Source organism: Durio zibethinus, chromosome 10 (genome assembly GCF_047325235.1).
Source record: "Durio zibethinus cultivar Kanyao isolate XHJ-2024 chromosome 10, ASM4732523v1, whole genome shotgun sequence".
In the NCBI taxonomy this organism is placed as follows: domain Eukaryota; kingdom Viridiplantae; phylum Streptophyta; class Magnoliopsida; order Malvales; family Malvaceae; genus Durio; species Durio zibethinus.
In genome coordinates, this window is record NC_143171.1 from 1427256 (window position 1) to 1449896 (window position 22641).

At 33.2% G+C, this 22641-nt stretch overlaps 4 protein-coding genes and 2 pseudogenes across 6 annotated transcripts; 4 read left to right on the forward strand and 2 right to left on the reverse strand.

Annotated features, from left to right (window-relative positions):
• Window positions 1–267: 267 nt before the first annotated feature.
• On the reverse strand, window positions 268–2223 carry LOC111292735 (NAC domain-containing protein 82 pseudogene; annotated as a pseudogene). Its single transcript, XR_016345491.1, has 2 exons — window positions 2085–2223; window positions 268–1870 (listed from the first exon to the last, which is right to left on the reverse strand). The product of XR_016345491.1 is annotated as an NAC domain-containing protein 82 pseudogene (transcript).
• LOC111292451 (putative transcription elongation factor SPT5 homolog 1) lies at window positions 1741–7065 on the forward strand (annotated as a pseudogene). The gene is made up of 18 exons (XR_016345951.1): window positions 1741–1890; window positions 2809–2835; window positions 2921–3079; window positions 3180–3263; window positions 3699–3766; window positions 3883–4237; window positions 4332–4487; window positions 4587–4684; window positions 4927–4970; window positions 5054–5217; window positions 5311–5403; window positions 5531–5624; window positions 5695–5702; window positions 5741–5900; window positions 6018–6066; window positions 6169–6236; window positions 6347–6425; window positions 6601–7065. The product of XR_016345951.1 is annotated as a putative transcription elongation factor SPT5 homolog 1 (transcript).
• Window positions 7066–9000: 1935 nt separating this feature from the next.
• On the forward strand, window positions 9001–12212 carry LOC111292596 (alcohol dehydrogenase). The gene is made up of 10 exons (XM_022885038.2): window positions 9001–9312; window positions 9988–10124; window positions 10223–10269; window positions 10355–10680; window positions 10757–10839; window positions 10928–11003; window positions 11114–11175; window positions 11269–11364; window positions 11510–11671; window positions 11878–12212. The coding sequence occupies exons 1-10, from the start codon at window positions 9276–9278 to the stop codon at window positions 11992–11994; spliced, it is 1143 nt and encodes a 380-aa protein (XP_022740773.1). The 5' UTR covers window positions 9001–9275; the 3' UTR covers window positions 11995–12212.
• Window positions 12213–13051: 839 nt separating this feature from the next.
• C/VIF2 (cell wall / vacuolar inhibitor of fructosidase 2) lies at window positions 13052–13901 on the forward strand. The gene has a single exon (XM_022885630.2). It carries the CDS (start codon window positions 13216–13218, stop codon window positions 13741–13743), a length of 528 nt encoding a protein of 175 aa, XP_022741365.1. The 5' UTR covers window positions 13052–13215; the 3' UTR covers window positions 13744–13901.
• A 2082-nt stretch (window positions 13902–15983) lies between these two features.
• Window positions 15984–19986, forward strand: FAS2 (Transducin/WD40 repeat-like superfamily protein). Its single transcript, XM_022885609.2, has 12 exons — window positions 15984–16332; window positions 16587–16698; window positions 17129–17155; window positions 17253–17325; window positions 17795–17898; window positions 17979–18193; window positions 18275–18371; window positions 18655–18727; window positions 18886–18974; window positions 19060–19198; window positions 19297–19397; window positions 19492–19986. Exons 1-12 carry the CDS (start codon window positions 16219–16221, stop codon window positions 19713–19715), a joined length of 1368 nt encoding a protein of 455 aa, XP_022741344.2. The 5' UTR covers window positions 15984–16218; the 3' UTR covers window positions 19716–19986.
• A 1847-nt stretch (window positions 19987–21833) lies between these two features.
• Window positions 21834–22579, reverse strand: LOC111292453 (uncharacterized; the record flags this gene model as incomplete). The annotated part of the gene is made up of 1 exon (XM_089767240.1): window positions 21834–22579. A coding segment is annotated over one exon (348 nt), but the record flags the coding sequence as incomplete, so codon positions are not given.
• Window positions 22580–22641: the final 62 nt, after the last annotated feature.

Consider the following 22641-nt stretch of genomic DNA (forward strand, 5'->3'; position numbering starts at 1 on the left):
GCTACTGATGTGATCTACTGAACAGAGCAGCAATAAATTTGGAATGAAATAGTTCATCCGTCAGTATTGATGGTTATAAATACAAAATGTCACGCATTCTTATGATTCCTATGATCCAAATACAAATAAAGGCCGAAGCAGCTAAAAACATGCACAATATTGCATGCAGGAAAATCTCCAAACCTTAAAAACACATTTGCACACAGCCATTGTGAACTATTAATTCGACAGATGTACCGCATATCTATCAGTCAAGGCCACCAAACATTGCATGTTCAAACTGAAATTCCATAAAGCAATTATAAAAGCATAAGATGATAATCAAACCCAAATCCCAAAGGTAGTTGTTACAACTTCTATCTCAAACTAAACACTTGCTAAGAACAGTGGTGAACCAAACAGCAGCAACACAATTTAAAAACTTGTTCCCAGTAATACAATAACTCATCTAAAAACATTGCCTAAATGCAAACTAGCTATTTCACTTTCAATAGTTAAAAGGATATATATTTTGTGTCGTCTTATTCAAATGGATACAACACATTGTTCAAATTGTTGTCTTCCGTGAAGGATGCCAACAAGGATAAAATATCATCATCATCATCAGAAACTTGAGGAGCCTTGAAGAAAGAATCATTAGCAATACCAGTCATTGGATCTCTGTCATATCTAATGAATGCATCATCTTCAGTGAAGATCTCCAACATTGATAAAATGTTATCATTTGATTCTTGTATTTGAGGACCCTTAGCAAGTTGAGAAGCCTCCATCAATGCAGGAACAGCCCTAGCATCAACAACCACTGGAACTTGAGGAGCATCCACGGATTTAGGGGAAGCACAAGCATTACTATCAATATCAGCTGTAACATTAACAGAATCATTAGTATGAACCTCCAGAGGTTGAATGTACAACCCACTTGATTCAACAGATGGTACAGCACATAGGCTCTCAGGGACACATGAGCTACTAGCACCACCAACGACTATTGTAGGCATACCGGAAAAAGAGCCAGTACCAGGCAAATTTGCATCCTCATCATCACTCCAATCCTCCTCCTTAAATGGTGCTCCATACTGGGCACCATTTCTTGGGCCCATACCATCCTTCTTGAAAACAACACAAAGCACATATGTATCCTGAATAACCCCTCTGTCAGTCAAATCTTTTTCCTCAAGTCTGTATTCATGCATTACCCAATCTGTTCTTTCCCAGCACGGAGCTTTACCTTGGTGAAAAACCAATGTTTTTATCATCCCCACAACTCCCTCATTGTACTTAACAGGTCTTTCCTTTCCAGTGATTTTCCAATACCCATATACAGTAGCACGATTCAACCTAGCCCCTCTTGCATATTTCTTCTCAATTGGACAGTAGAAAAACCATTTAAGATCCCCAGTCTTCAAAATCGACATATCTGGTAAGTCCCATGGAGCATGTTTATAAATATCCACTTCAGCAATTACTTTGAAAGAAAGCTTCTTGCCCAATATTTTCCGTTTGAGATAATATTTAAGGAGCTCCACATCAGTGGGGTGAAATCGAAACCCCGGAGCCAACGAGTTTTTCCCCATCACCAAAGTTAAGAATTTGAAGATCCAATATCCAATAAGAAATTATTTAAATCACAAGAAGTGAATTATGAAAATTGTGATTCCACTTAAGCAGAACCAAAGCAAAGAATCCAAAAAAAGAAAACGATCAAATAAAAATTGAGGCGTAGAAAACAGGCCAAGTCCAATGCCTAAAAGAGATCTTTTGAGAAAAATACCACAGCCTCCCACGGTTCATAAACCCAAAATCATACCAAAGAAACGAAAGCGGCAGTTCCCAACTGAGGTCAAAAGTCATTTGGCGTACAATATGAACCCTGTTTTCAACATCATTAAGGTTCCCATATCATTATATATTCATCAAGCACAACAATCAGATCATTCATATAAAAAACCCTAAATCGCAAAATCAAAGAAGATAAAAAAAAAAAAAAAAAGGAGTAACAGATCAAAGCAATGGCCTTTAATCAATGGGTATTTGTCGCAAACAAGAATTATAATTAGTAGAAAAAGAGGAACCCTAGAAATTACCCGGAGAGAAGGGAGCCGCGGAAGAGAGAGCACCGACGGAGACCGAGTGAATTAGGCTACAGCTGAAACGAGCGAAAAAGAAAAGAGTCGAGTGAAGCTATAGACCGCTCCTTCTTTCTTTTTTATATATAAAGGAAACTTTTTGGCTACGAAAATTTCCCTGTATTATTTTAACAAGTGGACCATATTGTTTGAGAAGAAATTGTTTTTAAATTACTTTATTATGAAATAAAGTTGGCACTTTTAAATATATAAAAATATATTTTTGTAATAATGTTTGCATTTGATATTTTTCATTATTTAAATTATTATAAGATAAAAATAAAATATAAATATTTTGATCATTTTCGTATGAACCCAATTTTGGAGTTGTTTTGTGATAATTAAATCAATTGTTTCAAATTGATTATATAAAACTAAAATATAAGTACTTTGATTAATTTGGAACCCCCATTGTGATATCGGAACCAATTGTTTTTAAATTGATTAAATTAAAATGGTTAATATTTGATAAATGTTAAACGGAAAAAATGAATCATTTTATGAAAAATAAGATTTAGTCATAAATAAAAGCGATTATTAGTTATCATGTGATTTATATCAAATCTTATTTATCATATGGGTCACTGAATATAAATTTTTAAATAGTTTATTATATTTATATAATCAATTCGCATTGATTTATGATTTTTATTTGTTATCATATTATCAAATTGATACCGAGGCACAAAAAGAAGCACATGTGATTGAGGTATATACGAAATGTAATCAGTTTCCCCCCTCATTTTATTTAATTTTAGGAATTAATCAGCACTAATTCCTTGTTTCTGTTTTAGGCTTGCAAAGGTCTTCGATATATAAATCACAAGAAGATAATGATTGTGCCCATAAAAGAAATGGCTGGTGTTCTATCAGTTAAAAGCAAACCCATTGATGTATCTAAAGATACATGGATACGAATGAATATTGGAATGTACAAAGGCGGCCTTGGAAAAGTACATAAAAATTTAGTCTATCATCTTGCATGAGGTTGTGCAAACAGTTGGTCTTTTGCCTCCTCTTTGTATCATTTAATAAGCTTTCTTTTGTATATAGGTTACAGATGTTGATGATATTCAGCAAAGAGTCACTGTGAAGCTAGTTCCACGGATTGACTTACAAGCATTAGCTGATAAATTGGTACACATTCTTTGCTTCTTTATTGAGTAAAAGTCTATTGATTTTGATGAAGTGTTGAAGTAAGATAGGTTTTGGTCCAATAGATCAGTGGAACTGGAAAGGTATTACTAATTAGTTCAAAACTACATAGCCTAATGAGAACCAGATCAGCATTTTAAAAATGGCATGTACTCATTGTTGGATACTGCCTTTCATAGATTTTGCAGTTTGCGCTTATGCATTACTTGGTATGCTTTTACGATGTTGCTTAGATTTTGGTACAAATCTAACTAAACTGATTCTGCATCATTTCACTTAATTATCAGACTTTCGCCCTTCCTTAATCTTTGCTCCACCAAAATATTGTTTTAATCATAGCTAGAATAAGCCGGTGATTATTTCCCCGAAGGATTTCAAAGAAGAACACAAACATGTTCTTGCTTCTTATGAACTCAGGCTGGTCTGGAAGTTGTGAAGAAAGCATTTGTTCCCCCTCCAAGGTTAATTTACACTAAAGAATTCAGGTATTATCTGCTCTTTTAATCCTTTCTGGATAACAATAGTATAATAGGATGTGCTGTGACTAAACCTTTGCTGGTTTCATATGTTTTGCGGCTGCTTCATTGCTCTGTTATATCAGAGAAAAGAATATACATGTTGAGCGAAAGCGTGATCCTTTCACTGGGGAGTATTTTGAAAAAATTGCTGGAATGCTGTTCAAAGATGGTTTTCTGTATAAGTCAGTCTCCATGAAATCAATTACTTATCATGACATACAGCCAATCTTTAATGAGCTTGAAAGATTTCAACAGCCAGGGGAGAATGGAGATGGAGATTTTACAGGTTCTTTATTAAAGGGAGATACAAAAATGGCACGCTTCTTGAAGGGTGATAAAATTCTTGTAGTCAAGGGTGATCTAAAAAATATGAGGGGAATCATTAAGAATGTAGAGGAAGAGTATGTTTGTATCAGACCAGAAATCAAGGATTTGCCGGTATGTTTCTGTTCGAACCTTCTTTTCATCCATCAACAGACAATATCTGAAAAACTGGCTTGAAAATCACCATTTTGTTGCCCACCTTCTGCAGGAAACGCTTATTTTCAATGTTAAAGATGTTAGCAAGTACTTTGAGACTGGGGATCATGTGACAGTTGTCTCTGGTGCACATGAAGGTGTTACTGGTATGGTTACAAAAGTTGACGGTCATGTTCTTGTCATTGTATCTGATGCATACATGGAAGAGGTAATTGACAATTTCATTGAGTATTCAAGAAGGGGGAACTGAAGAGCTTTGATTTGTTAACTCTTAACTTATTAAATTCATCATACATGTTGCATTCAGATCCACGTACTTGCAGACAATGTTATGAAAAGTGGAGACGTAACTTCTACAGCCAATGAAAACAAGGACTATCATTTACACGATCTTGTTCTGCTCAAGCAGGTTCTTGTTTCAGTTGTTTTTTCTTTTTTTTCCCCTTTTCCTCATTCTTATTATCCACACAACTCTTCTGAATTTGAACTTCAGAACTTATAAATTCTTGAGTGCTTTTGATTGAAAAAGCCTTCCAAACTGAATTTATATGCATCTCTCTGTTCTTTTGACTTGAGTTTCTTTCCCATATTTTATCTAATTTCCCATTTATTTTGTGTCCCTTATTTGTCTGATCATTTTGGTGCAGTGATGCCAGCTTTGGCATAATCATACAAGTGGATAGCAAAGCTTATCACGAAATTAATTTTTCAACAATCATCACTGTCGTTTCCCTCTATGTTCCTTGTTCTCTCTAAGGATACTTTTTTTATCACTTCATTCTCAGGTCCTAAAAGGAATTCCAGGGCGAGCTGAGGTCGGAGTTCTTAAGTACCAAGATATCAATTCCAAGATTGAGATTATGGGTACTGCAGAAGACAAGTTTAGAAACAGAATCTCTGTTAAAGACGTTGTGAGGATTGTTGAGGGACCATTTAAAGCAAGTTCTTTTATTCTAGCCTTGACTTGATCTTAATGTAATTGTTTTTGTTTATATATATGGAAAATGATTCATTTTTATCTTTTCTATTAGGGAAAACAAGGACCCGTTTAACACATATATAATCAGACTGTCTTCATCAATGATCGCAATAATCTTGAGCACGGAGGCTTTATTTGTGTTAAAGCATAGTTTTGGAGGGTTTATACGCTAGAGGTGGCATAAAAGTAAAGATCTTTTAGCCTATTTCTAAAGAAGTACTTGAAAATAAAAAAATAAAAAAATGTAATGTTTTGATTCATTTATATTGCAGGGTGATGTCGTGGACTCATGCATTTCGCATTTAAGATCATCAACCCGCATTCTGCAATCCTCAGGGAGACCACTAAATACCGGAGGTCCTCAATGTGAGTGCCTACAGTTGAAATTCACTTTATCCATTGACCTAGATTATGAATGATGGGTATGTATAAAAAGACTTTGCTGTTAGTAACAGAATTGTCTTGACTGCTTTTTGGTTCAGATGACAAGATATCAAAGTGAAAGAAGAGGTCATGATTCCATTGTTGGTACTAGGGTGAAAATTTGCAAGGGTCAGTACAAGGGATCCCATGGTCGTGTTGTAGACGTTAAAGGTCAGTCAGTCCGAGTTGAATTGGAGTCTCAGATGAGGATTGTAACAGGCAAGTTTCTCCAGTCACCTTGAGTCCTGACCAAACTTTAAATTCGAGCCTTAAAGTGGAGGCAATCTTTTTGGTATTGCTGGTATTGACTGTGATATCTGCTGATTGTATGTCCAGTGGATCGTGGCCAAATTTCTGATGAAGTTAAAGTTACAACCCCAACCTGGTAAGAAATTGCTTCTCTTTCATACTCTATCCCTCTCACTCTCCCTTTGCTTTATCATACTGGATTATAACTAATTCAATATAATTTATTTGTTTTTGCCAGCGAGACACCCCAATATGGTCTTGGAAGCGAGACTCCAATGCGTATGCGTGAATCCATGAGAGAACCAGGTGCTTGGAGGGAGCTTCATTTGCAAAAACTATATGCTTTAGTTGCTATTTGCATTAGGGCCTACTTAGAAATCCTTTTATAAATTGTCCAATAATGTTTTCTTTTACAGCTACACCTTTACACGATGGCATGAGAACGCCGATGCGTAACTGGGCTTGGAATCCTTATGCACCAATGAGTCCTGCAAGGTTCGGATTAAAAACAAAGAAAGAGTTTTATATATGTCTTTTACTCTTAATTTTTCTTGAGTTGCTAAATAATAGACGACCAGGATGAGCTCCAAGTTTTTCTTCCCAAAATTTCCTTAAAGTTTCCTGTTTTCTTGTCTTTAACTACATCTTTTGGTTATATTTTTGGGGACAGAATTTGTCCTGCTTCACAACTAGATAGAGCAGCTAGTCCAGTGTCTGGCTGGGGTAGCAGATATTGCAGTGCTCCTCCTGTAACACCAAGAGAAAGCAGCAGCAGTACAACTCATGGTAATTTGGATAAAATTCCCATTCCAACTTAATTGTTTATTTTTAATTATTTTTCCCTAGTGTAATTAACTTGTAAATTCTAATAATTATATGCTAATGTTTTCAGCTAATACTGCTAGCCTAATCAGGAGCCCTCAACTCCTAGTAGGCACTCCATGAGATTAACAGCGACATGGCGAGTGGTGTTGGATTGAATTGAATAATTGATCTAAAAAATTTATGTAAATGCTTTGCAAAGATGCCAAGGATACTAAGGTCTGCTTATTGCAAAACTGTCTTTCTTGTAAAATATTGACATAATCTATCTAGCTTCCAATAATCAAGTTTTCTTAAGCCTTCCCTACTATGCTTCTTTGCCTCCATAAATATTGAATTGCATTAGTTCAGTGATTGTAAATTAAGTGTGTTTGTTTAGAGTATGTATAGATATACAAAACCCTTTTAAAAAATTAGTTTTGTATTTTCAGTGTATTTACATAGACTAAAATAATAAAAATATTTTTGAATTTTCTCACTTTATTAAGATAAATCCATACATTTTTATTGTGCTCAAATAAGCCATTTAATATTTAATTTACGTTCAAATAAGTTTTTAACTTTTATTTTATACTCAAATAAGTTTTTTATTTTTAATTTTTGCTTAAATAATCTCTTAATATAAATAAAATTTTCATTTCAAATAAAGATTTATTTGAATAAAAATCAATAAATAAAGACCTATTTAAGTATAATAAAAATATAAAAATTTATTAAAAAAATAAAATAATTCAAAATTTTTTTAAATATTGTAGGTTTTTACAAATTTCCATGATGATAAAGGAGAACACTCTCTTATATAGTAAAGTATCTTTGTTTCTGATAAACAATGACTTTTAATATCCAAAGAGAGCAGGATGTGCTGCTACATGTTTAACACAGTTTGTAGCAAATTAGATATTTTAAAAGAAAAAAAAAAAAGCCCCACTGAAAAGAAAAACCAGAATCTGATAAAAGAAGAATCTTAAAGCTGCAAACATCCTCTATGAATGGAGCAATCTCTCAAGCCCACAGACCCCATATCGTACCACCCGTCTGGCAGACCTGCTTCGAGTCGGTCTCCAATCACCACATCTCGGTAAAATTCCTGTCAATAGCCAATTTAAGTAACCCCTTCTTTTACAGCTGTAGCTTCATGAGCTACTAAGGCTGAAGAAGCATTGATAGCCAAGGCTGGGATGTAGACTGGTAAGGCCAGTCACCAGAGCCATCCATTTCCTTTAATGACTGCATGCAGCCACTTTCACTTGTTTGTCAAGTCCAGAAGTAATCATAATAATATTTTGAGTTTTGAGTATAAATAATAATGCGAGAGAGGGCCATATGGATGCCATGCCAGTTATCCAACCCAAAAGAAGTGCTTCTTCCATTGCCAATCTCATGTATAATAAAGCAACAGCAAAACTTAATTCTTAGCCTTAATATTTTCCTCTAACTCCAGCCACGAAGTTCCGGCCTCAGTTGATATGGAGGACCCAAGTCACCCAGATAGAATCGGATTGACAGTAACACAGACCATAATTATTGGTTCCATATCTTATATGGTAGTAAGTATCTCATCTAGTTGTATCATTTAATTTGTTTAATATTATTTTTACTCTGTTTGTTATACAAACAATAATTGCATGTTTTCCAAGTTTTATTGGTATTGTCAAGGTCAATTATGGCATCACAGCTTTCCGTTCGTATTTTTATACATAAAAGTGAAACTACGAATAGTTTTGGTCCTGTAAATGTTTTCTAATTACCTTACAATTTTTTTTAAAAAAATATTTTCAAATGTACTAAAATAATTGTAAAAAATTTTAAGACTTTCGTCAGCGGTGATGCACTGCGTAATATAAAATGCAGAGTAATGCAGAGTGCGTTGGATTAGCCCTTATCGGTAAGGAAATTAAGGGTTTAGTCGAAAAAAATTACTTTTAATGAGATTAAAAATAATAATAATTTTAATTTTAAAAAAATAATGTAATTATAATTAAAAGAATTTTAAAAATTTTATATTCAATAAATTATATTTAAATTAATATTTAAATTTAACTAATAATAATAAAATAAATTTAACTGCATCATAACGAAAGTGCATGAAATCCATACCCACTAAAGGAAGAAAGGCGCCACAGGCTTTAAGGTGCATATTGAATTATGTTTAGTTGCCCGCTAGCCTTACCAGCCAAATAAAATATTACTATAAAATACAATATAAAATAAAATACAACTAGCAGTAGTATGGTGTAGGTTCCAAAGTCCTGACACTAAAAAAAAAAAATGGACAAAACCAGAAGTGGAAAGTGGGAAACCAGAAATTCGAAGGGGCCGTTGGGTTGCTGGTTTCAGCCTTTACCCATCAATTGAAAATCCAAGGAACAAAACAGCGGTTAAGTTGGTGGTTTTTCTTTTCTTTTCTGCATGTCCTTGTCAACTCAATAGTTGTATCTTATAAATACCCTCTCAAAAGCATGGCTTCTCCAAAGAATTCTTAAGAGAGGCAAAAACCAATTGCTAATATTTTTCCAAGCAAATATGTCAAGCACTGTTGGTCAAGTCATTCGTTGCAAAGGTACTTACTCATTTGTTTCTGTTTTCATTTCTCTTTTATTTGACTAATTAGATATGATTAGTCTCTTTTTTTATCTCATCTGTTTCTGTAGTTTTCTTTCTTATGGAATTTTAACTAGACAAGGCTTGATAATTGACGGCTGAAGAACTGATGGAATGATTAAACTAATTACCTCTCGAATACTATATATACGAACAAAGCCTTAACTGTAGACCAAAGTCAAGTAAACTTAAGCAAGAAACTTGATTTCCTTTCTATATATCTAGATAGTTGGTCCAGTAAACAAACGTTAATCACTTTTGAAAACTGAACTGCATTCCTTCCAAGCTGATTGAGTGGTCTAGTACTCTAGTTCCAAAAATAAATGGATCACCAGCTTGATAAAATGGGTACCAAGAGTTTCCGAGATCATTTGTGCATTTTTTTTTTGTCTAAAATATAATGATCAATACCAAGTCATAGGACTTGCCATCCATTTTCCTAACTACAGTTAAGAAAACCTCTCTGCTTGTCCTTAATGTAATGATCATGCCTTGCGGGTTCTTCCTGTACTGTTTTTTGTTGTCTTGATTCTTTTTTTTTTTTTGTTTTCTTGATAAGATCTGGAAGGTCTTATTGCTCTCATATTGTATATATTTTTCTTTAAACTTTAATTGGAATAATTTGCAATTGTAGCTGCCGTGGCATGGGAAGCCGGAAAGCCACTGGTGATTGAAGAGGTGGAGGTGGCACCACCACAGGCAATGGAGGTTCGTCTGAAGATCCTCTTCACTTCTCTTTGCCATACTGATGTTTACTTTTGGGAAGCCAAGGTAATTACCCTCTTAATGATTCATTGGCATTGCAAAGCAATATTCATTAATCATTAGTCATGTTCTTGGAACTAATATAATTAATTGTCATCTTACAGGGGCAGGCTCCATTATTCCCTCGCATATTTGGTCATGAAGCAGGGGGGTAAGTTCATTTTAATGGATGGAATGATGTTTTAAATTCTGTTATCTGTTTACACTCATTTAGATATCCATCTATTGGTTTATAGGATAGTTGAAAGTGTAGGTGAGGGTGTGACAGACCTTCAACCTGGTGACCATGTGCTTCCTGTCTTCACTGGAGAATGCGGTGACTGTCGTCATTGCAAGTCAGAGGAAAGTAACATGTGTGATCTGCTAAGGATCAACACTGACCGAGGAGTGATGCTTAATGATGGCAAGACAAGGTTCTCTATTAAGGGACAACCCATCTATCATTTTGTTGGGACATCTACCTTCAGTGAATACACTGTTGTTCATGTTGGCTGTTTAGCCAAAATCAATCCTACTGCTCCACTTGACAAAGTTTGTGTTCTCAGCTGTGGAATCTCTACAGGTGAGAAAGAAACCTTACCAATTTGTTAGTTGATTTAACATTTCCGTTTCCCCTTTAATTTGTGATCATTTTCTAGGACTTGGTGCCACATTGAATGTTGCAAAGCCTACTAAGGGTTCAACTGTGGCCATTTTTGGATTGGGAGCAGTGGGCCTTGCTGTGAGTATCTCTTCTGGTATATCATGGTTTAAATATTCACCCGTGCGGCTGCTAACTTGGACATTTTTATTGTGTTCTTTATAACTAGGCTGCTGAAGGAGCTAGAATTGCAGGCGCTGCTAGGATTATTGGGGTTGATCTGAACTCCAAGAGATTTGAGGAAGGTAAATTAAGAACACTATTGACAAACACCCTCAACCCAGAAGGAAATTCTTGATTTACTGCCTTGTAAATGCTTCCTCTAATGTTTGTTTTCCTTGTGTATCTTAAACAGCCAAGAAATTTGGTTGCACTGAATTTGTGAACCCGAAAGATCATGACAAACCCGTTCAAGAGGTTTGTGAAAACATAACCTTTGCTTTAGGGTATAATATATTTAATTAATAAAAACAATATTTTTTTTCACAAAATTAACTCACTTGTTTCCAGGTGCTAGCCGAAATGACAAATGGTGGAGTTGATCGAAGCGTTGAGTGTACTGGAAGCATCAATGCCATGATTTCTGCGTTTGAATGTGTCCACGATGTAATTCCCCTTAAATACATCTTCATGTTGTTGTATTGTAGACTTGATAGAAAATAGAAAGTAGAATGAAGCAATTAACAGATGGAGATTATCATGTTTGACATATTGGGATATGTTTTTTCCTTACTTGTTTGCGTTTGTGCAGGGGTGGGGTGTTGCTGTACTCGTTGGTGTGCCGAACAAAGATGATGCGTTCAAAACCCATCCCATGAATGTGTTGAACGAAAGGACTCTCAAGGGCACTTTCTTTGGCAACTACAAGCCCCGCTCTGACCTTCCTTCAGTGGTGGAAAAGTACATGAACAAAGTATGCTTAATTTCCTTCCTAATTACTTTTAGTACTTGACCCTTTCCATGTATGTTTGAACTCGAGTAAAACAGAGCAACTCAGTTTTAGGTAGTATCCTCTGGAAAACTATATATATGTGTGTATATATCGTGCAAATTTTCTGTATGGAACATTAAAAGCGGAATGATGTCTAACTCTAACCCTACTATTTGTAATATATGCAGGAGCTTGAGCTGGAGAAATTTATCACCCATGAAGTCCCTTTCTCAGAGATCAACAAGGCCTTCGAGTACATGCTTCGTGGGGAGAGCCTCCGGTGTATCATACGCATGGAGGCGTAAGGCAGAACGAAGACCAACTTCATCTGTATCAACTGTTTTTATTTGAAGCTTGGTGATGAAAGAAAACGTTTTTATTTTTATGCATTGTACATGAAACAAATTCCATTTCTGTTCTATTTGTTGTCTCTCAAATGCTGCACACATGCATGCCTTCACTCCATATATGCAAACTGGGATCTAATTTAATCATAATTATACAGATTGAAAATTTCTAGGTATATTGTTTCTCGTATTCATTTGTAACTGATCTCCTAAGGTAAGCAACAAGTATGATCTCCCAAGGATCAATATTGTCAGAGGGGGGATGCTCAATGATGCAAAATCAAGCTTCTCTATCAAACGGCGGCCCATTTACAAAAATTATTTTGTAATAAAATTTTTACTCAGAATTTGAAAATCTTTTTCCACAACTACATTGAGTTTAATCATGAGCCTAACAATTTTTTTTCCCGATCCATAGACAAATTTAGTTTATATAATATGAATTAGTCAAATATTAACTTCAAATTGTTAAATTTAAAAACTATTTTTTATGTTAAATGTACAATTAAATTGTTGTAATTTTAAAAAATTAATGAGATTCAAAATTTGAATCCACAACTACTTTATGCTTCATTGCCCCTATATGTAAAAACAAACAAAAGTACATGCACTAAAGAGAACAGTTATGAATCACCATATCCATTGATTGGTTTGGGAGGATCTAACATTCTACATTAAAACTTAAAAGGTCCATAATACTAATATAATGTGGTGCCAATTAATAGATTATTTGATCATAAAATTAATGAAAGATCGTTAGAATGGTGCAATTATTGGTGGGTCCAGTCCAGATTGTTTGTGATGTGATGTGGCTTCCAATTTCACAATATTGTTGCTAAGTTGCAGAAGCTCAATGCGATTACATTGGAAATGCAGTGGATCTACGAATCTATCAGTATGTACCCCGTGACCCAATAGTTTGGCATTTGGGTTGCTGCCAAACAAAGCCTTAGCCCTTGCATTCATTGAACGAAAGACACACAACTATAATTACGTGCGATTGTCTTGTGACCATACAGAGCAACCATTACCACAGACAGAAAGAAGCCTTTGATAGATCCCCCCCCACATCCCCAAAAAAAAAAAAACAACTATAATCTCCTGTTAGCTTCCCCTTGCTTCACTAAATTTCACTCTCTTCCTCCCCACAATATCAAATTTTGATTATCACCCTCTCAAATGGGCTCTTCTTTTTTCTTTTTCATTATTCTTGTCTCCCCAGCATTAACATTAGTCAATGGAGATGCTGGTTTAATCCAAAAAACTTGCAAAACCACCAAGTACTATGACCTTTGTGTCTCCTCCCTCAAATCCGATCCCAGGAGCGTGAATTCAGACACAAAGGGTTTGGCTATGATTATGATTGGAGTTGGAATGGCTAATGCCACAGCCACATCAACCTTCTTATCGTCCCGATTGGTTAGTTCCGCAAATGACACAATCCTGAAGAAAGTACTGAAAGAATGCTCCGACAAGTATGCTCATGCGGGCGATGCTCTTCAAGCTTCTGTTCAAGATTTTGTGTCGGAGGCATATGATTACGCCTACATGCATATAATGGCGGCCGCCGATTATCCAAATGCTTGCCATAACGCGTTTAGAAGGTATCCGAGGTTGATCTATCCGCCAGAGATTGCGCGCAGAGAAGATGGTTTAAAGCGTATTTGTGATGTGGTTTTAGGCATTATTGATAATCTTGGTTTTTAATGTTTTAGGTTTGTCACAACCTTTTGATGCAAATGAAGTTAATTTCCTTTGTTTTGATTTGGTTGCCTTAGTTGAGTTCCAATAACGTGACCTTTGGGAAGCCAGCCAACAGCTAGTGCTAGATCCATTAATATAAATATTATTTATTATTACACTTATTATTATATGCTTTTCTATAATGTCTGTGTCTAATTAGAAAAGGACAGCTGTTGGACTGAATTTAGTGCGCAAAAAAGATGAAGACGATGCATTTTTCTTCAAATCTTTAATTAACTTTTTCTTTGATTCTGTCTTCCTCTAGCAACTGATTTCTTTCTCTCAATAAGCTGATCCGATAGCATTTGTCCGACAATTTCCACCTTGTTTCAAATTTGCTTGATTATAGAAAAATATACTTTAGTTTTATACATTATTTACCTTGAATCTCTTTTTAGCTTCAACTTTTGCAGCAAGGGATAAACACAAAGCAATTACTTTTTTTTTTAATTATTAATTTACTTGTAACCTTTAATCTTTATTTTTTAATTCACTTCGAAAAAAATATCATTTTAAACTCGCAACTTAACAAAAAAAAAAAAAAAAAAAACCATGTCAAACATAAATAAATAAAAAAAATAGTGTGTAACAAATTTAATCTCAATTTTCTTCTTTATTGAATTTATTTAGTTTAAAATCATGTGGACTTGTTCTATTAGATTCAAATCCTACATTTCATGTATTTATAATATATTTTCTTTTATTAAAAAAAATTGTGTGTAACAAATTTTATCTCAATTTCTTCTTTCTTCAATTTATTTATTATAATAATTAGTTTGTGGTCGTGCTATACACAGATTTATACACAGAAATTAGCATTCTTTACATAATTATATCTCAGCTTTCACAAATTATGATATCTAAAATACATACATCTAACTTACATTTCATAAGATAATTATATCTTTTGAAAAAAATGTTATCAAACTTCTAAATATATAACAAAAAATATTATTGAGAAAGAAAAAAGCGATAAAATAAATAAAATTAAGTTTTCATTTAGTAAACTTATATTTCTTTAATTTGCTTTTTTTTTTTTTATCATCTACACTAATATACATACAATGGTAAATTTATATCGAATAAAAATAAATTATATTTATTTAAGAGAAATTATATATTGATAATGTAATTGATAACTTAAAAAATTAAGTACTTTACAATAATCATCTCTTTTTATTTTTTTTTATTATTAATCTAATATTGTACGTTTATTAAAAAGAACTTATATTTGATGCAAGGTATACATTTTATACGTTATAGTGAATTATATAATGTCAATTCATTAATAATCAAATAAAAATTTTTATTAACCTTTAAAATAAAAAAATCAAAAATTAAAATTTTAAGCTAAAATAATAAAAAAAAACCCTTAAACTTTACAACTTTACTTAGTTAAAATTTTATATTTTTAGTGCATTCAAATAAGTCCTTAATTTTTAATTTCACTCAAATAAATTATTAATTTTTAATTTGTATCCAAATAAATATTTTAAACTTTTAATTTATATCTAAAAAAATCCTTAATATAAATCATTCTTTAAGTTGAAATAAAAGTTTATTTGTATAAAAATCAAAGTATAAGACTTTATTTGAATACAATAAAAATATAGTGATTATTTAAGAAAAATAAAATAATTCAAAAAAATTTTTAGTATTTAATTAAAAAAAACTAATTTTATTAATGAATTGATACTATTTGATCAAATATAAACTATATTAAAAAATAATCAAAGAAGAGTGAGTAGGAAACGTGTTTTGATTCGTATACAACGAGTTTTGACCTAACCTAATCTTATAGGGTTAATTTTTTTTAATTGAATATCAAATCAGATCAGATCAAATGATAAAAAAAAATTGAAGTCGAATTTTAGACAAATTAAAATTTACTCAACTCAATATACATATAAATTATTTTTTAATTAATTAATTAAATATTTATATTTATTTAATTTTATATTTATATTAAAAAATAATATTTTATTAATTTAAGATCGAATTAGATATGATTTTATATAATATTAGATCGAAAATATAAACAAATTAAAAAAAATAAAATCGAATCAAATTTAAATGTTTTATATATTTATAAATATAATCAAGTTGGTGCGGAGAGAACAAAAATCTTATCCGATTCGATCCGTTGCCTTTCGGAGGAGTGAGACACTAATTTTAGTTTAAAATATTGAGTTAGAATATAATGACAAATTAGTTGTTAGTCCTAAAGAAAACAAAGAAGAAAATGTGCAAACACGGTTAAGTTTCAGTGAAAAGAGAAAGAGGGCGTATCATTTCCCGCCAAATGAAAGCAAGGCGCCAACACATCCCCTCCTCTTCTCTTCTTTACTCTTCAGTCTCTCAAACCTAACCCTAAAACACAGACCCTTCACTTGTATTTATTATTATTATTTTTTTTTTACAATTTCAAAAAAAACAAAGATGAAAGGAGGCACAGTTCAGATAAATTGGCACGACACCAAACCCGTTCTAACCCTAGACTTCCACCCCATCTCCTGTCTTCTCGCCACCGGCGGCGCCGATTTTGATATCAAGGTTCTTTTCTCTTTGTAACATTTGTTTATTTCTTATTTCATTTTAATAGATCCAGTCTTTTCGTTTCTTTTAATTTAAAGTCACTTTTTATTTCTTAAGTCCATAATCAGGAAGTATGTTAGTTTCTTCAATCAAAATGCGGTGTTAAACAATATCTTAGGCAAAGGATTCGGGTTTAAGTTCAATTTTATTTTAGTAACTGTGGGTCAAGCCAGGCTGACTAGATTATTGTTTTTATTTATTGAACTTTTCAGCTATGGTTGATTAATTCAGGCAAAGTGCAGAAGAAAATCCCATCTGCTTCATATCAAAGTAGTCTTTCTTACCATGGCTCCGCTGTTAATGCCCTTCGGTTTTCTCCCTCCGGTAATACACGAAAAACCCCTCCTTTCAGCTCATAAATTTTATTGTATATCGAAATTCCCCGATGATTATATGTTTAGGCTCATTGCGCATAGACTACTCGAGTTGTGTATTCAAATCAAATGTAAGACCTATTGTGTAAAGTTCTGAATTTCAAAATCTTCAGTCTTTTCTCGTAGTATGATTTTGATTGAATTGTTCTTGTGTGTTAGCAACAGGTAACTTGAGCTGAAGTTGATTGTTGTTCCAATTTTCAAATGTCTTCTTGCACTCTGTTTATAACTTTCAAAATAAATGTCGTTCCTAGTTTTAGTAAATTTATGACTATTCTTTGAAGCCATGTGTTTATCTAAGATACAAATAATTGTTATGCTATCTAAATTTGTGATTCTCTTCGATAGTGGAGATAATCTTGCCCAGTTATGTTTTGCAGGAGAACAACTTGCCTCTGGTGCTGATGGTATGACTTTTTGATCATATGATTAGGATTTCTTTTCTTTTGTTAATAAAGTATGGTAGTGGTAGCAAATTCTTGAAAGGAATTTTCTATGGGACAGGAGGTGAGCTGATCATATGGAAATTGCACGCTACAGAAACTGGTCAAAGTTGGAAAGTTTTCAAGAGTCTGTTGTAAGGCCTTTAATCTAATGTATTATAAAGCTTCTATAAGATAGTTATTTCTCACAATTTGGTTTTTCACTTTGGCGTTTAGCTGAAATCTTGATTAGGATGAATGTTCCCTGTATTAAAACCATTCTTTTTATTATTCAATTAATAACTTATAGGTTGAATCTTAATTATTGTTGTGGTTGAGATATAATTGTATCAAATTGATTATATTCTGAAAAATAACAAATAAATGCAATGTGATGAAAACATGAAGTAGACTATATCAACATAAAAGCAAACGTAAAAATGGTGATTACAAAGCTGGTAGGGACCGGAGGTCTAAGCTAACATTATTCACCCAAAGACTTTTGACTTTTCCTTCACCTATTAGATTGTTTATATTGATGTAAATTTTCCAGTTTAGGAGCTTTTATTATGGTCTAATTTTGTTGGTGTGATTTCTGTGCTCGTGACTGGGCTTCATGCCTAGATTTCACCGGAAAGATGTTCTAGACTTGCAATGGTCAACTGATGGTGCGTTTCTCATCTCTGGATCTGTTGATAATTCTTGCATCATATGGGATGTTAACAAAGGTAAAAAAGAGAATATAGAATATGTTGATATTGTTTGTTCTCTTATCATCATCATGCTTATTATTTTTTATAATATTCAGGTTCTGTCCATCAGATATTGGATGGTCATTTCCATTATGTCCAAGGTGTTGCCTGGGATCCCTTGTCCAAGTATGTTGCTTCTCTAAGTTCTGATAGGACTTGCCGAATTTATGTCAATAAGCCTCAAACCAAAACAAAGGGTGTTGAGAAGTTGAATTATATCTGTCAGCATACCATAGTCAAGGCAGAACAGCAATCGACCGATGATGCTAAGGTTGAAACTATCTTGTTATTTTTTTGTATTCTAGATATATTTGTTACCGATAACTAACTTCACACGTGGTTTGAGATACAGTCTGTAAAAAACCACCTCTTTCATGATGAAACACTGCCATCATTCTTCCGTCGATTAGCCTGGTCACCTGATGGATCATTTTTACTAGTGCCAGCAGGTATTGACATAAATGCATGTCCAGTTCAATTAAATACTTATCATTATAGTTTTATTCTTTTTCAGTCTGGTTAAATTATTTTGTCTTTTTACTAACCTTCTCCCTGTTGTCATTTGTGGGCAGTAATTTAAAGTTCTATCCTTAATAGTTCTGAACCAATTTCACTTACAGAATTTAACTGTAGCTCCTCACATCATTTATACTTTATAGAACATGGACTTGTTGCATTTGTTCCAATTCCATTGATAGCAGTGCATTTTGTTTGACATTTCTTGCATTGCAGGTTCTTATAAAATGTCAGCTTCAACTGAAACAGTAAACACTAGTTATGTCTTTTCCAGAAAGGACCTTTCGAGGTAAAGACATTTACTTTATTATTTGTCACTATGGAGGAGTGAAATCTTCATTTCCAAGTGCATAATCAGCCATATTCACTCTACTGTAAGAATTTTGGCACCTAAATTGTTTGGACTGAATTCTATTTACATTAGCTTTTGTTATTTCTGGGTGGTAGACCTTCTTTGCAGCTCCCTAGTGCTAGCAAACCAGTTGTTGCAGTTCGTTTCTGCCCTTTAGCTTTCAACCTTCGGGGATCAAACCCAGGTATCTTGGGCTGATTATGCTTCATTGTTCCGGAGGCCACCATGAATTTAAATGGTTATCTGATTTCTGTATGTCAACTTTGCAGCTGGCTTTTTCAAGCTTCCTTACCGCATTGTTTTTGCTGTTGCAACTTTGAATTCGTTGTATATTTACGATACAGAGAGTATTCCTCCAATAGCAATTTTGGCTGGTCTTCACTATGCTGTGATAACTGACATTGCATGGTAAGTATTATGACATAGATAGTTTAATGTTTATCATTCTTTGATTGAGTTTTACCATTTTGGAGTTCTGAGCGGCTACTTTTATTTGTTGTTGAAAGGTCATATGACGCAGGTTATTTAGCATTGTCATCTCAAGATGGTTACTGTACTTTGGTAGAATTTGAGAAGGACGAACTGGGACTACCCATTTCTTTTTCAGGTTTGGTGTTGTTTCTTCATTTATGTTCTTATATTTATCTGCCAATTTTCAATTCCTTTGGCCTTTAATTGCTTCTGACAAGTTTCTTTTCTAGAACCTAAAATCATGAACGTTGAGAACAAGAGCCCCATTGTACATAAACCTGATGACATGGTGATTGAAGCTGCCAGAGTTGATGATTCAATTACGGCAGATAACACAAAGGCGGAATGTACAGAAAGGTTAGAAGGGAAACAGGCATCACCGAGTTTGATGAATGCTCCCATCTCAAATAAGCCAGCCAAGAGGCGTATTACTCCCATGGCAATCGATCCATGATTTTGTCATGCTATAATCGGTCAATCTTCTGCAGTTGATATGCCAAGCTTTCCATCTGCAAGGTGCTGAATTGGTTATCATCCGTTTAAAACTGGATGTATCATGTATGGTATACATAATTGAATGCAACCTATGGTTCGTGAAAAATTGCAGTATACATGCTGTTAGTAACTTCAAAAATACATTCATTCAACTGAACAAGACAACTATGATATCAAACAAATTAGCAAAAGAAATGGACACATTATTGTACACAAGTGGATTTTTTTTCCTTTTTTTTTTTTTGTTTAATGATTTCTTACTTAAGCTCGAATGGCTAATAGCAATTGTTAACAAGTCAAGCAACCATAACAAAAAGAAATTAAATCAGTTAATGAACAACCCCAGTAAAAACATGAATTCGACTCCTTCAAACAACAGAAAGATTAATTAGGTTTTGCTTTGAATGAGAAAAAAGTATAAAAGAGATTGGTAGGCAACATTTTCTTTTTAGACAACCCAAAAATTGAAGAGAAAGATTGCCTGCATGATTCATATTATTGTCTTTTATTTGCACAAAAAGAAAGAAAGCAATGAAAAGTGAAGAGCCAGCACGTTTTTGTTATCTATTTACTATTTCTTCTCTTTATCTCATGGTATTGAGATAAGACATTATATATTTCATCATCATCTTTATGTTTTCATTAAGCAAATAATTATTCTTTATTTAGGTTTTAGCTATTCTAATCATAATATCAAATCACCTGCATGATTATAATTTTCAACTCTATTTATATAGCTTTCACAATAATTACTTAACTAGCTTATTTCTGTTTTTTTATAGTATTTAACTCTGAAGTTTTAAATTCTATTTCTTCTGAAGTTTTAGTTTGATCAAATAAGCCCTTATTCTGTTCATATGTTTATGAAAATACAAACTCCAAATATTAGCAAGAAAAAACTAATTATGGAATTCAATGCCTTTTTTTTTTTTTTTTTATGTGTGTTAATATGTTTACGAAATCAAATACAAACTCAAAAATTTTCAAGAGAAAACTAATTATGGAATTCAATTTGTCAATGTTTTGTTATGTGATAAATGACTACATACAAGCTCCATTTTGGGTAAATTTGCAATATGTCATATATTTTCAAAAATGCTAATAAAAAATACAAAAAAACTAGTTCTTATAAAACTGGCAAATTAATAAGAGCCTAACTTTCTAGCTGACCCATTTTTTTGCTTAGATAGTTAGATCAATCCGATAACGATCCATTGATTAATTTTTTTGAGTTTGTTTGCAATGTTTTTGTTGGGAAGAAGTGAACTTCGATTTTAAGAAGTATATATATCTTTGTTAGATTGATATTTTAATAATTTGCACTACCGAGTCTTAAATCATAATGCTAGCTAGGGTGGCCAAGTTTTGCCTCAATGGTAACCTGATAAAGACGTACAAGAGTTCATCTTGATAAGGAGAGGAGTGCTTTTTTCTTCTTTTTTTTTTTCAACCAAGGTCTATATAAGAGTACTTTAGAAGTAAAATTTTGAATGCATTAAGTGGTTGTGAGAGAATTAGTTCTTATGATCACCTGAAATAGAGGTTAAACTGAAGTAAAATCTGGAGATGCCTGTCTCCACATTATTAAAAAATATTCTCTTGAATTAAAGGAAGAGTTTTGTTACTTATCCTGCCAATTTTATTTTAAATTTTGCACTCTTTAACCGTACATACAATTATCAAATAAATTCAAAGATATAATCTATCTATTCATTGGCATGTCGGCTAATATAAAATATTATTAAAAAAATAAATTATGTTACATGATATATTATATTAAAAGTACAAATATTTGAGACAAAAATAATGAGAATTTTTTATAAAAAAATTTGTAATTTTTTTAGTACAAAGGATGTTATAGCTTATGATAGAAAAAATAATAATAAATGTCGAGATTTTAATTTTAATTATAATATATATTATTTCTTAATTAACGTGTTATACAAATTATTTAAAACTAAATAGTGAGTTGAAATTTTTTCACTTTTAAAAAAACTACGTAGTCTGAGTAAATCAGCAGTCATCATTTTAGTTCACATTCACATCAATCTTCTTTAATTTGATATTGTTAATTAAGAAGCAAAAGAGTATACATTACTAATTTTTTATTCCATCAAAACACTATAGAAAATATGGAGAATAGAATAAAAATCTTCAATGCCTTTAACATGGCAGGATTATTATAACGAAATATATGAAGCGTAATATGCTAGCATCAATTAATTTGGTTCTGATGCCATTGATTTTAACAACTTAAGATGGTGATGATGAGTGGGGCCAGGAGGATCTGCTGCCGCCTTATGCATCGGAAGCTTGAGAATGAGAATTTTCTTGTGAAGATTTATTGAGATCATGTGGATGTGATTTTCCTACACTAGTCTTTTTATTTTTCTTGATTTCTTCATCAGCATGAGTATCGTCTTTTTTGAGTAATACCGCGTTTTGTTCAGCATGAGGGCCTGTTGCAATGACTTCCTAGAGGTTCACATGTTCGTCTATGCTAATTGTTTCTGTTTTTTGAACCATTTCCTTCTTTCTCTTCTTAATGAAGCAGCATATAGCAACTGAGAGGAACGCAAGGAAGAATAGACCGCCAAGAGAAACAAATACAACGACTATTACAGTTGAATGATGTCCGGGTGCTGGCGGTGGAGGTGGTGGTGTCACAATAGGAGAGGGAGGTGGTTTTGCAGTAGTTGGTGGTGGTGGATAGAATGGATTATGTGGCGCCGGTGGAGGTACCTTTGGGGGGGAAGGGTTGGTGGGAGATGGTGGTACGTGGGGGAAGGGTTGGTGGGAGATGGTGGTACGTGGGGGAAGGATGGGGCATTAGGATGAGGTGGTTGCGCTTTGGGAGGGTTTGGAATATAATGGGGTGATGCCAC